We start from the raw sequence: 14102 nt of genomic DNA, 5'->3' as shown, positions 1-14102 counted from the left end.
TATATATAGAACAGCTCCCCCTGCTGAAACAGGATTGAAAGGTCCAAGGCCCCTCAGCTAAGCCTGCTTCTTGGCCTCAATGCACTTTAAAAACATCACCTAGGTTTCTGTGAATCAGTATGGAAACCACTAATCCTATCAGATTTCCCTCATTTGAGAAAAGAGGAAATTGATGTTCAGAGAGGATAATAACTTTGTCTATTATGAGCAGACCCAGGATTACTGGTTCACAAAGATCTGTTCTGAAACATATGGGAATTGAAAGAGTTTGTTAGACACTCTTCCTGCCTACAAAGAAACTAAAAGGAGAAAGGGGAATTTATGAAAAATAACCATATAAACAAGCACCATACAGCTAAGAATTACTTAGGAAACTAAAAGTGTCTCTAAAAACAGAGGCAAATATAGGAGATCTTGCTAATGTAGTGTTTTTAGACTGTTTAGTCTGAATTACAGGAACACTGTTTTATAATTGTATATTCTGCATCAGGGTGTCTCAATCTCAGCAGTACTGACATTTGAGGCTGGATAATTCTTTGTTGAGGGGTTTATCCTGTGCATTGTCATATGTTTAGTGACATCCTTGACTTCTACCCACTAGATTCCAATAGAAGATCCCAACTTGTGATGATCAAAAATGTCTCCGGCCATTGCCAAATATCCCCAGGGCAGAATTGCCCCAATAAGAACCACTGCTCTATATTACTGTTTATAGATGCTAATTCTTGATAAACAGACTTCTACATGGCACTCTTCAGTTCCAATTATAAGATATAAGTAAATTATAATAATTTTCAAAATATTTGGAATTATTTTGAAACAACCCACAAGATTTTAAGTGTTAGTTCTCCAATATAGTATTTGAAGCAAAGGTGTTTTTACATTTATCACTAAAGTAGAATCTGGACGTGGACAGTAAAGTTATTATAAGTGTATTCCTTGCTGTCTTAAAGATCAGGAATTAAAGAAGATGTCTGCGCCTGGGCAAGTACTGGTCTGGGGTTACTTAAGCCTGATTGGAATCCTTCTCTACAGATGCTAAGAGTAGATGTCGGGCAGAGTTAGTACATGAAGCATTCTTTGCCAGGCATTCCAAAACATTCAGTAAGCCCTTGGAGAATGTCTACTCTCATTTGTGTAAATTTGATTTAAAATTTCTATTTAAAATACAGAACAAACAAAAAATCAACTTCGTAGGTAATATATCACTTGTTATGTACTAGACAATGTCCCAAGGATTTTACATATATAAACTCATTTGATCCTCACAAGAAGACAATGACATAACTATTATAACTATCCCCATCTCAATCATAGAGAAATCATATAGTATGCAGTCATTTAATTAGTAAGTTAAAACAACAACAACTAAGATCAGAAAGCAGATGTTTGGCCTCCAGAGTTGGTACTTTAATGTTCATGACTAAGTTTCTCTTCTGGAATATACATGCTTGGATTTTTTATGCTTACGTTTGATAATTATAATCAGTATGTTGGATAACTATATATTCATTTGGTAGATGAACATATTAATACAAGTATTTTGTTTAAACAAAATTTTGTCAGATTTATAATTGATTTCCCTTACCATCCAAGCAGTTACATTTTCATAAAATAAAAGTGCAACTATTTTCTGAAGTATAAATAAAGTATATATGTACATAATTATATAAAATACCAAAGTATAGATATACATGCAATGTACTGTGCATACATGGATTCCTTTTTTTTTTTTCTCTTTTTTCTTTTGACGTAGTTTCAATCTTACGGAAAAATTGTAAGACTCCCTTTTTGTTCCTTCTTCTTCCCCTTCTTATTCTTCTTCTTCTTCCACTTCTTCTCCTCTCTCCTCTCTCTCCCTTCTTCTCTCTCTGTGTCTCCTACAAAGTTGCTATCTTCTCCTTGTAATCAGTATACAATTTATGGGATGATACTTTATACCTATGCACATACTGACTTACTCTTCAGATTTTTACCTTTAGTTTTAGAATCCATTGATAAGCTTGCATGAAGTGATTACTGTTATCTCTTGCTGTGTAAAAAATTACTTCAAGATGTAGCATATTAAAACAGCAAACACTTACTGTCTCACAGTTTCTGTGGGTCAGGAATTCAGAAGCTGCTTTATCAGATGGTTCTAATTGAGTATCTCTCATAGGTGGCAATGAAGATGGTGGCTGGAGCTATAGTCAATTTGAAGACTTGGCTGGAGTCAAAGGATTTGCTTTCAAGATGACTGACTCACATGACTATTGACAAGAGACCTCAGTTCCTCACTGGCTGCCATATGGTCTCAGCTCTTTCCCATTTTAGACTTCATCAGGATGCTCGCGTGCCCTTCTGACGTGGTAAGTGCTTAACCCTGGAGTGAATGGTCTAAGAGAGAATAAAATAGAAGCTTCAATGTGTTTTATGTCTTAGCCTAAGAAGGCACACACCATAATTTCTACTAAATCTTATCTATTACACAGGTGTTCAATGTGAAAAGTGAGTACATAGGGTGTGACTATCAGGAAGTGGAATAATTGGAGGCCATCTTGGATTCTGAGTACCATAATTATTTTTGTGATGGTTGACAAATGATTTTCTAATTCCATTATTCCTTCTACATTATTATTAGGCTTTCTATAGTAAAACAGAGCTTTTCTTTCTCTTTCACTTATTAAATTATGTATTTAATCAGTGACTTCATGAACACTTATTCAAAGGACCATGATCTTTTACTGAAATTATTAACTTTATGTTCAAAATTTCCCAGATTCAGCCAGCTGTATCCCCTTCAAGTTTTCTTGTTTTCTTTTAATATGTATCCATTATTTCCTTGAATTAGCCGTGTTTTGAATTATTTATTTCACTGGCTTTTCAAGGGTGATTTGTGTAGGCTCCTAAATTCCCAGACCTTTTCAGTGGAACTGCCAGGTCGAAACTACTGTCATAATATTACTACGATCATATTTGACTTTTTTAGTTTGGTGATATTTACACTGATAGTGCAAGTGATATGGTAGGAAAAATTGCTGGAACCTTAGCACTAATCAAGAGAGTCCCGGGCTTCCCTGGTGGCGCAGTTGTTGAGAGTCCGCCTGCTAATGCAGGGGACGCGGGTTCGTGCCCCGGTCTGGGAAGATCCCACATGCCGCAGAGCGGCTGGGCCCGGGAGCCATGGCCGCTGAGCCTGCGTGTCCGGAGCCTGTGCTCCGCAACGGGAGAGGCCACAACAGTGAGAGGCCTGTGTACCGCAAAAAGAAAAAAACAAAACAAAAACAAGAGAGTCCCAAAATGTGTTCTTCACTACTCTCAGAAGGGAAAAATTCTTTAAAGAGGCAGTTTCACATAAAAATATTCTTAATACGTTAGTAAAGACAACTAATGTTATTAAATCTGTACCCTTGAAAATAATCTTTTTACTATCTGTGTGACAAGATAGGAAACATCCATAAAGGACTTCTGCCACATACCAAATTACGACTGCTATGGGGAAGAACACTTGATTACTGTTTTTGAGTTGTGAGCTGAACTGCTTTTGTTCTTGGTACACACTGGAAAGAATGCCTGATGAGCAAACCATAGTTTTTCAGACTTACAGTGACCGGCAAACACTTTCTCAAAAGTGAAGCTAAGTCTGCAGCTTTAAGGAAAACAACTGATATTGTTAATTGTCAACGACACAAATTAAGCTTTCATGTGAACATTCGGCATTCAGAACACTCAGCCACCATAGGCTAAGGCTTTTTGAGGAGACTGGTGATAATACTAACAAATGTGATTTTTTAAAAATACTGTTCACTCAAATGTGTCAGCATTTGGCAGATCCATATAACTCAGTGAATCAATATTTTCCAGATGACTAATATGTAATATGACAAAATCATGTGTGGGTAAAACATCCATGCAAAATAAAACGAGATTTGAATGTAACAGTTTATGAAAAGTTCATTGATCTTGTTTCAGAATCCATATTTCAACTAATCTAAAAAACAAAACAAACAAAAAACCCTACCACTTGTTGAGTTTTGGTATAGCATCAAAGAAGAATATGAACAATCACCTCTAAAGTCTATTAAAATACTCTTCCCCTTTCCAACTACAAATATGATATTGAATATTCTTCATATGCTTCAACAAAAGCAATATGACACAGAAAATCGAGTTCAGAAACAGATATTAGAATCCAGCTGTCTTTTATTAAGCCATGTGTAAAACAATGTTGCTCTTCTTACTGATTTTTTACGGGGAAAATTTATTGTTTTTCACAACAACCATTATTTATGTTAACATATAATGGGTTTATTACTTCTGTTTTAAAACAAATACATATTTAATTTTTCTTTGTTTTCATTTACAGTAAATTTTTATAGATATAATCTATAGAAACACATTGGGAGGGTCTTTGATAACTTTGAGAGTACAAAAATATCATTAATCCAAAAAGTTTGAGAACTGCTGCTTTGAATTATTTTTCTTTTTTTTTTTTTTTTTTGCGGTACGCGGGCCTCTCACTATTGTGGCCTCTCCGGTTGCGGAGCACAGGCTCCGGATGCGCAGGCTCAGCGGCCATGGCTCACCGGCTCAGCCACTCCGTGGCATGTGGGATCTTCCCAGACCGGGGCACGAACCCGCATCCCCTGCATCGGCAGGTGGACTCTCAACCACTGCACCACCAGGGAGGCCCTATTTTTCTTTTTATATTCATTTATTTTATGACTTTTAAAATAAAATGTCTATTATTTTGAAGATTTTCTTATTTTAAATTTGAACATGTTAAATTCTATGCACATCTATAAAGGGGACAACAGAAAATGTAGCCCATGCCTCTAGCACAAGATTAGCCAACATGATTTGGAGGCTGTGGTGGCCCAGCCAATTTCACAATAAATTCCTTCAGCTGTGTCTAGATAGGAACACTGATTTTAAAATCAACCAGAGAATCTTGATAGTCTTATTTTAAAATTAACTGAACTGAGGACCCGGCCAAGCTTGTCAGACCACTGCTCTAAGAAAGCAGCACTCCACAATCCCTGGAGGGAAGCTGCCCCCCACCTCTGAAGGAGACCTTCCAACACCAGCAGTCTGAGCCATGTGGAGGACAGGCTGTTGGTGCTCCAGCCAGGCGTCAGGGCTGTGCCACTGAGGTGGGAGAGCCAACTTCATGACACTGGTCCACAGGAGACCTCCCAGCTCCATGTAATATCAACTGGTGAAAATCTCCCAGAGATTTCCATCTCAACACCAAGACCCAGCTTCACTAAATGACCAGCAAGCTACAGTGCTGGACACCGTATGCCAAACAACTAGCAAGACAGGAACAGAGCTCCATCCATTAGCAGAGAGGCTGTCTAAAATCATAATAAGGCCAGAGACACCCCAAAACACACGACCAGGCATGGACCTACCCACCAGAAAGACAAGATCCAGCCTCATCCACCAGAACACAGGCACTAGTCCCCTCCACCAGGAAACCTACACAGCCCACTGAACCAACCTTAGCCACTGGGGACAGACACCAAAAACAACGGGAACTCCGAACCTGCAGCCTGCAAAAAGGAGACCCCAAACACAGTAAGATAAGCAAAATGAGAAGACAGAAAAACACACAGCAGATGAAGGAGCAAGGTAAAAACCCACCAGACCTAACAAATGAAGAGGAAATAGGCAGTCTACTTGAAAAAGAATTCAGAATAATGATAGTAAAGATGATCCAAAATCTTGGAAATAGAATAGAGAAAATGCAAGAAACGTTTAACAAGGACGTAGAAGAACTAAAGAGGAAACAAGCAATGATGAACAACACAATAAACGAAATTAAAAATACTCTAGAAGGGATCAATAGCAGAATAACTGAAGCAGAAGAACGGATAAGTGACCTGGAAGATAAAATAGTGGAAATAACTACTGCAGAGCAGAATAAAGAAAAAAGAATGAAAAGAACTGAGGACAGTCTCAGAGACCTCTGGGACAACATTAAATGCATCAACATTCGAATCATAGGGGTCCCAGTAGAAGAAGAGAAAAAGAAAGGGACTGAGAAAATATTTGAAGAGATTATAGTTGAAAACTTCCCTAATATGGGAAAGGAAATAGTTAATCAAGTCCAGGAAGCACAGAGAGTCCCATAAGGATAAATCCAAGGAAAAACATACCAAGACATATAATAAAACTATCAAAAATTAAGTACAAAGAAAACATATTAAAAGCGGCAAGGGAAAAACAACAAATAATACACAAGGGAATCCCCATAAGGTTAACAGCTGATCTTTCAGCCGAAACTCTACAAGCCAGAAGGGAGTGCAGGACATATTTAAAGTGATGAAGGAGAAGAACCTACAACCAAGATTACTCTACCCAGCAAGGATCTCATTCAGATTTGATGGAGAAATTAAAACCTTTACAGACAAGCAAAGCAAAAGCTGAGAGAGTTCAGCACCACCAAACCAGCTTTACAACAAATGCTAAAGGAACTTCTCTAGGCAAGAAACAAAAGAGAAGTAAAAGACCTACAATAACAAACCCAAAACAATTAAGAAAATGGGAATAGGAACATACATATCGATAATTACCTTAAATGTAAATGGATTAAACGCTCCCACCAAAAGACACAGACTGGCTGAATGGATACAAAAACAAGACCCGTATATATGCTGTCTACAAGAGACCTAAATAGACATTTCTCTAAAGAAGATATACAGATTGCCAACAAACACATGAAAGAATGCTGAACATCATTAATCATTAGAGAAATGCAAATCAAAACAATGGGGTATCACCTCACACCAGTAGAATGGCCATCATCAAAAAATCTAGAAACAATAAATGCTGGAGAGGGTGTGGAGAAAAGGCAACACTCTGGCACTGTTGGTGGGAATGTAAATTGATACAGCCACTATGGAAAACAGTATGGAGGTTCCTTAAAAAACTACAAATAGAACTACCATATGACCCAACAATCCCACTACTGGGCATATACCCTGAGAAAACCATAATTCAAAAAGAGTCATGTACCACAATGTTCATTGCAGCTGTATTTACAATAGCCAGGAGATGGAAGCAACCTAAGTGTCCATCAACAGATGAATGGATAAAGAAGATGTGGCACATATATACAATGGAATATTACTCAGCCATAAAATGAAACGAAATTGAGTTATTTGTAATGAGGTGAATGGACCTAGAATCTGTCATACAGAGTGAAGTTAGTCAGAAAGAGAAAAACAAATACCATATGCTAACACATACATATGGAATCTAAGAAAAAAAAAAAAAAGAAAAAAAAGTCATGAAGAACCTAGGCGTAAGACAGGAATAAAGACACAGACCTACTAGAGCATGGACTTGAGGATATGGGGAGGGGGGTGGGTAAGCTATGAAAAAGTGAGAGAGTGGCATGGACATATATACAATATCAAACGTAAAATAGATAGCTAGTGGGAAGAAGCCGCATAGAACAGGAAGATCAGCTAGGTGGTTTGTGACCAACTAGACGGGTGGGATAGGGAGGATGGGAGGGAGGGAGATGCAAGAGGGAAGAGATATGGGAACATATGTATATGTATAACTGATTCACTTTGTTAAAAAGCAGAAACTAACACACCATTGTAAAGCAATTATACTCCAATAAAGATGTTAAAAAAAAAATTAACTGAGCTTTGTAACTTAAGGGACAGAGACTAAAATACCACTCCTAGAAATGTATCTGTTGTCTCTGTGACAAATGTAAAAGTGTTGGATCCATTTTTTTTTTTTTTTTTTTTCTTTTTGCGGTATGCGGGCCTCTCACTGTTGTGGCCTCTCCCACTGTGGAGCACAGGCTCCGGACGCACAGGCCCAGCGGCCATGGCTCACAGGCCCAGCCGCTCTGCTGCATGTTCCCGAACCGGGGCACAAACCCGTGTCCCCTGCATTGGCAGGCAGACTCTCAACCACTGCGCCACCAGGGAAGCCCCCATTTGTTTCTATTTAGTTGTTTGTTCATGTGGAAATGCACAATCCAGAGCTTTTCATTTATTTCAAACATTTGATATACAGGGACATATACTCTAGTGGATCAAGTATACATATGCATATTTTACATATATAATCACATTTATATATGTATATATATATGTATTTTGATGCCATAGTTTCTTAGTTTCTTGCACTTTGCAAGTATCAGGTTTACACAGCTGTAGTGGGAGATATATATTCTTTACTCATGGACCAGAGAGCTTCACCTTTTTTATGCAGGTAATTCAAGCTTTCTAATCCTGAGCTCTTGTGGTGCCAGTCTCTGATCTTCTAGACTGCCTGGAGACCAACTGATAACAAACAGACCCTGCCACTTTGATAACTAGATTTATCTTTAATGCAAGAAAAACTACACTGAATTTCTGTTGCAATTGTCTCAGGGCTTGGAAGGCCCTGGGGTTTTTTGAAACATAGTTTAAGGCAGGAAAAAGAAAAACTGAAAAGAAACTAGTCCCATCATAAAAAATACAAATGATGCACACTTTCAAAGGACTTTTAAAAGTTACCTTATTTCTAGTAGTTTTCAGCTTTTCATTTAAAATATTCTAAAATACTAAATGAATTATCTTTATAGGCATTGATTTAAAATATCCTTGAAAAATATTTTGATTAAACATCTTAAACAGCTCATATTTATGTCTCACATGAGGGATCCTGGCTAATCTTCATTACTTTGAAAACTTCATTTTCATATTTCAAGGAATGTACTTGATCATTGTCAACTGACAATTAAGTTTTGATGGTTTTTAAATATCTAATTTAATTTGAATGCCTAAATATTTTATGCTATCTATAGGGACTTATATGTGATGACTATGATGAAGTTCTTTCTCAGGTTGAATGATTCAGTTAGCACTTTAAAATATAGCAAAAGCAAAAATTAGTAGATCTTAGTTTATTTAACTTTTAAAATTAACGTAAAAACAAATTATAATTTCACAAATTAAACGTGGCATTGTTTTTCAGTAACAAGTATTATATATGATTACATTGCTGAGGTTGTTTTTTTTTTTTTAAAAAGTTAGTTACTTATTTGGCTGTGTTGGGTCTTAGTTGTGGCACACGGGATCTTTCGTTGCAGCGTGCAGGCTTCTCTCTAGTCATGGTGTGCGGGCTCTAGAGAACATACGGGCTTAGTTGCCACGGAGCATGTGGGATCTTAGTTCCCTGACCAGAGACTGAACCCGCGCCTCCTGCATTGGAAGGCGGATTCTTAACCACTGGACCACCAAGGAAGTCCCTGACCTTTTATTTTTTTACTTAGTATTCAATGTATGGACTTTTGAAAAATTGGTAATATACTATCATTTGTCCATTACTATAAGAAATACTTATTGAATTCTTGCCAAGTATCAAGTATAGTCTCTATAATTAAGGTTCAATAGTGTAGATTAAAAACTCATGGGAGAGAAGGACTTTTACAAATTCAATCACAAATAATTATTTGTGAGTGTTATAAAAGAAAAGAACCAGAGTGATAGTAATTTGGTGATCTTTATTTTCAAGAGGGTAGGGATGATTTTACAGAAGAATTGTCATTTGTATTAATATCTGAAAGGTGAAGAGAAGTTATTCACATAAAGAGTAAGAGAGCTTATACTTTATGATGCAAAGGCCCTATGTTAAATAGTTTGACACTTTCAAAATACAGGAAAAATACCAGTGTGGCTGGTTGCTGTGAACAGCAAGGGAGGAGATAAAGTCAGAGCTTTCAAGGGCATGCCAAGGGTTTGGGATATTAAGTCCATGGGAAGTTATTGAGGGTTTTTAAGCAGGGGAGTGATATGATGGGATTTCTGTTGTATTTAAAAAAAAAAAAAGAAAGATCATCCTGGCTGCTACATGGAGAATAGAATAAGATGTGTCAGTAGTGAAATCTGGCAAGCAAGTTAGTAGGCTCTTTTAGTACTTCAAAGTAGAACATAGAGCATAGAGGTGGATAAAATTTACAATGCATTTCATAATAGAAGCAATTGGATGGGATGATGGCTGTGTAGGACAAGGTGGAGGATATGGAGGGCTCAAGGTGGCTCCAGTTTTTTCTTTTGAGCCATGGGTGGTGCTATATCTTCAGGTGAAGATCTGAGGAGAAGTAGATTTTTAGGGAATGATTAAGAGTTTGATTGTGGACATATTTTGCTTGAGAAGTTCTGGGAAAAATTCTAGAGGAATATCACATAGGTAACTTGATGTATGAGAAAATTTCAGAAAGGAGGCCTGGACCCACATGTTTTAAGTACCATAGAATATAGCTGTGAGTTCCTGCAATACTTGAAGTAAATAAGATTGTCTTTAGTAAAATGTAAGGTAGACAAGAGCAGATTAATATTTAGATTCAACCAGAAAATACTCTATGAATTCCTTACCTCTCTCTCCCTTTCGATATCTCATTCATGAATATGAGCTTTGCACAAAGGATTATCACATTCACAACAGCTGAATTACCATTACTATTATTATTTGGATCTCTGTTTAATGGATATGTTAATCTGGCAAAAAGAATTATTTTTTTAATTGAAATTTGAATAACTTATCTATAAAACCATCTGGGTGTAAATTTATTTTTATTATCCTCTTTGACCTTTAATTGGCCCTCTCATTCTGAGGACTCATGACTTCCTTCCTGGGTGATGATCTGGACCCGTAATAACATTAGATCTGAGCACGGGGTACTCCTATACTGGACCTCACACTCAAAATCTCCACTAAACATTTCTTCAAGCCATGTTTTCATCACAGGAGTGAGGTCCACCTGCCCAGCCAGGGCCATGTTCTACCTCAGAACCACACTTAAGGGCACCTGGAAACCTTATACTTAGTTCAGATAGCCCCAGTATGCTCTCAGGGGTTGTGTTGCTCTCTTATCCATCCTCTTGAGGGCTGACTGCTCCCTTGGTTTTACATTTTTTCTAGGGTCAAAAGTTGGCCAAGGATATCTGCTGTTTTCTTTTCTATCACAGTATTGTTCTACACACAACTAATTCTTGACTGTGCTCTTGAATTTTTAGTTTACAGTTCCTGTTAGACTATATTAAATCTCCCTTGTAGGATGGGATAGGAAGTTTTACTATGATATATATACTGGCATACTTTCAGGGAGACTGGAGGAAGGAGTCTGCTGTTAAGAGAGAATATTTGCCTTGTCCCTTGGGTATAGACAAAGGCTGCCCATTTTTCCCATTCTTTTCCATCTACTTAGAACAATTTCTCCCTCTGCCCAATTTACGACAGTATTCCTCAAAGAGAAGGGAGATATCTAGGTCATGAGTGGACCAGTCTAGGGATAAAGTGTAAATATCTAGCTTCCATGTTGTGGCACCCCAACAAAGTCTTGTTGCTTGCCTACAGGCTCCCTCCCTCTCATTTTCTGACATCATTATATACAGTCAACTTCAAATCACTACTCCCTTGTGCAGTATTGATCCTTGATGTCAAGTAAACAAGACTTTTTGTTATGTTGGATTTTGAATCTACTTTAGCCATGGTTTTTATTTTTCTTACCCAGATGTCAAGGAGAAAACCATACCCAAGGGTCCTGCATTTTCTACATAAGAGAAAATCAATACAATGTACATAAAATAGATCCCCATGAAACACATCAGTTACAAGTTAGCAAATACAATGTGGGTTTTTTCTACATTGTCCTACATAAGTCAAGATTCCAGCACTTGGCATTTAACATGGAATGATTCTTCTAGGAGGAAGTTTGTATTGAATAGTTCAGGAAACACCAGTGAATATCTCAGAGAGCTTAATTTCTTTATTACAGAAACTCCTGTTTAAAGTTTAATTTTTAAATAAAATCTTTCCCCTGTATGTTTGGCTTTTTTGTTTCCTAGACCTTAAGGATATTAGAATGCAAGTAACCTGTAAGAGCAGTACTCTGCTCTACAATGCCATCTTTTCTTTGATGACTAGCTTAACATTGTCATGGTATCTGATATGGCAGGATTCTTCTCTATGAACATTTTCTTAGTTATCATTATTACCTATAGTTCATTTAAACTTTAGTCAAGAGTGAATTATAGTAGTTTTAGGTTTGTGAATATTTCCAGTATTAAGCTGCTTCTTCCATCTCATCCATTTTGCATTCTCTCTTTCAAGGACTTTTCACAATTTTAATCCACTATAGCTTTTTTGTTTGTTTGATTTTCCTTCTCCAGCATAATTATAGATTGAGTTAAAATTTTAAACGTTCTTTACACAATTTACAGCATTTGGGACAGAAAGGAGAATCCATAGTATGTACACAAATTCCTGATAACTTTTTACCTGTAGGAGTTTCTCAGAATTCTCCTGCAGATCCTGATTCAGTAAGTCTGGGGTAGGGTTTAAGGATCTGCCTTTTGTTAAACTTCCAGAGGATTTTTATAAAAATGTACATTAGGGAAACATGATTGTAATGAACAAAAATCCAATTTCAATCAGAAAACTTTGGTTTCAATTCAAGCTCTGTCATTTAAAGCAAGTCACTTACCATCTTTGAACCTCAGTGACGTTTACTATAGAGAACGATACCTACCACTTAGAGTTGTTGTGAGGAATAGAATTGATAATAACTGTGAAGCAAAGATAGATTGCCTGACTACTAATGTTCTATAAATATGAGTTCCTTTTCTTTCCTGAGCTGCCCAGATAAAGAGAAGGAATCCATTCTGGGAAACACATAAACACATTGCTGGTATGGGATCACTTGGATCTTGGGTCTTGTATAACCCTTCCTTGCCATTGTCACCTAGACAAACATAATTGTCTGCAATTATGTTAATTTTCTTTGATTTTTATCTAGTACCTTCTGTGTAATATGCTACATTAGTTTGGATTTTCTCTAATTCTGATATGTAATGAAGACTCTATTGCTGTGCTATGAGCACATGTGGGATGAAGTTTCAGACCACACTCACCAGGCTTAGACTTGCATAAAGGAAGACGTTCCAAAAGCAGCTTGGAGATAGAAAACACCAAAAACCAAAAAGGACTGAGGGGAACATAGTTCTGGGTCTAACTTAACTTTGTTTTATTATTTTTAATTTATTTTATTTTATACTTGTATTTTAATGGAGAGTCAGATGGAAAACTGTAGGTTAACTTTAAAAGTAAATTTTGGAAGCATTCTCACTTTTAACTCATGGGGCTTTTTTGTTTGTTTTGTTTTGTTTTTGCATAATCCATGTAATTCACTACTATTCTGTTTTGTTAAACTCTTCAATGTTTTTTGTAAATTTTAAGTTTTTATAAGTAAGTTTTCCAAGTTTCTCATGGGTAAGTTAACCTGGTCACTATAGGGAAGATCGGATACTTGAAAAATATATATATATATATACACATGTATAAGTACACATATATATATGTGCATACATAACTAAAACAGTGGCAAACACAATTGTGCTGACCTGAATGATCAAAATTTATTAGACTCACATCCATTCACCATATTATAGCTTTATTACTCAGGCATTTAAACTCAATAACTATGTCAATTATCACTTAACTCTGCATTCATATAATTAAATATCAATTCTAAATTGATTAATTCAGAATGTTTTAGATTACAATTGAGTAATTCTATTTTGGTCTCTTTCATGAAACAAACATTTTAATTCACTTAAAAGATTTACTAAAGTTGTTAATGATGTTCATTTGCAACATCTCACAAATATGCACTTGTAGAAGTAATGTATTTTCTGCTGCTTTCTTTTCTAATTTAAATTAATAGCTAAGTACAAAATTAAGTATTGAGTAATAAGGCCACTATAATTGTTGCTATGAGAAATCCACGTTTGAAAAAAAAAGTATTTTGAGTGCTCTAATTAAAAGCTAATGAAGATTAAAATGTTTTTAATTCCAATTTTCAATTATTTGAATGTCATACTCCCTCAGATTGAAGATGCATATGTATTAAAATCAAACTACCATTTTTAAACAGTGGAGTCATTAAAAAACAGGCAAAGAGACAAAACCATTTTTTAATGCCATTTAATTACTAAAGAGTGAAATAGTTATACTCTGTGTATATGGAACGAAATAAACTGAATTCTATGCTGGAGGTATGATAAACATAAAACTATGGCAGATATTTTATTTTTATGAGTAATTACATT

The 14102-nt window shown here is 36.2% G+C and overlaps 1 protein-coding gene across 2 annotated transcripts in view; it reads left to right on the top strand.

Moving 5' to 3' along the window:
- Window positions 1-14102, top strand: part of LOC307187293 (beta-adducin-like) — a 396022-nt gene that overhangs the window by 220928 nt on the left and 160992 nt on the right. The window contains exon 4 of one of the 2 annotated variants that reach the window (XR_013828570.1): window positions 2159-2773. Coding sequence is in view for 1 of the 2 variants with exons in the window: in XM_079923146.1 (XP_079779272.1) it covers window positions 2159-2236 (78 nt within the window). In the remaining variant the exon portion in view is untranslated. Of the gene's footprint in view, window positions 1-2158; window positions 2774-14102 lie in introns of those variants that run through there. The other variant, XM_079923146.1, reaches the window with a different exon arrangement.

The sequence above is a fragment of the Stenella coeruleoalba genome (assembly GCF_951394435.1).
Source record: "Stenella coeruleoalba genome assembly, chromosome: 5".
Lineage (NCBI taxonomy): Eukaryota > Metazoa > Chordata > Mammalia > Artiodactyla > Delphinidae > Stenella > Stenella coeruleoalba.
Note: the sequence above shows the minus strand (reverse complement) of the source record. Positions and strands in the feature narration are given on the sequence as shown.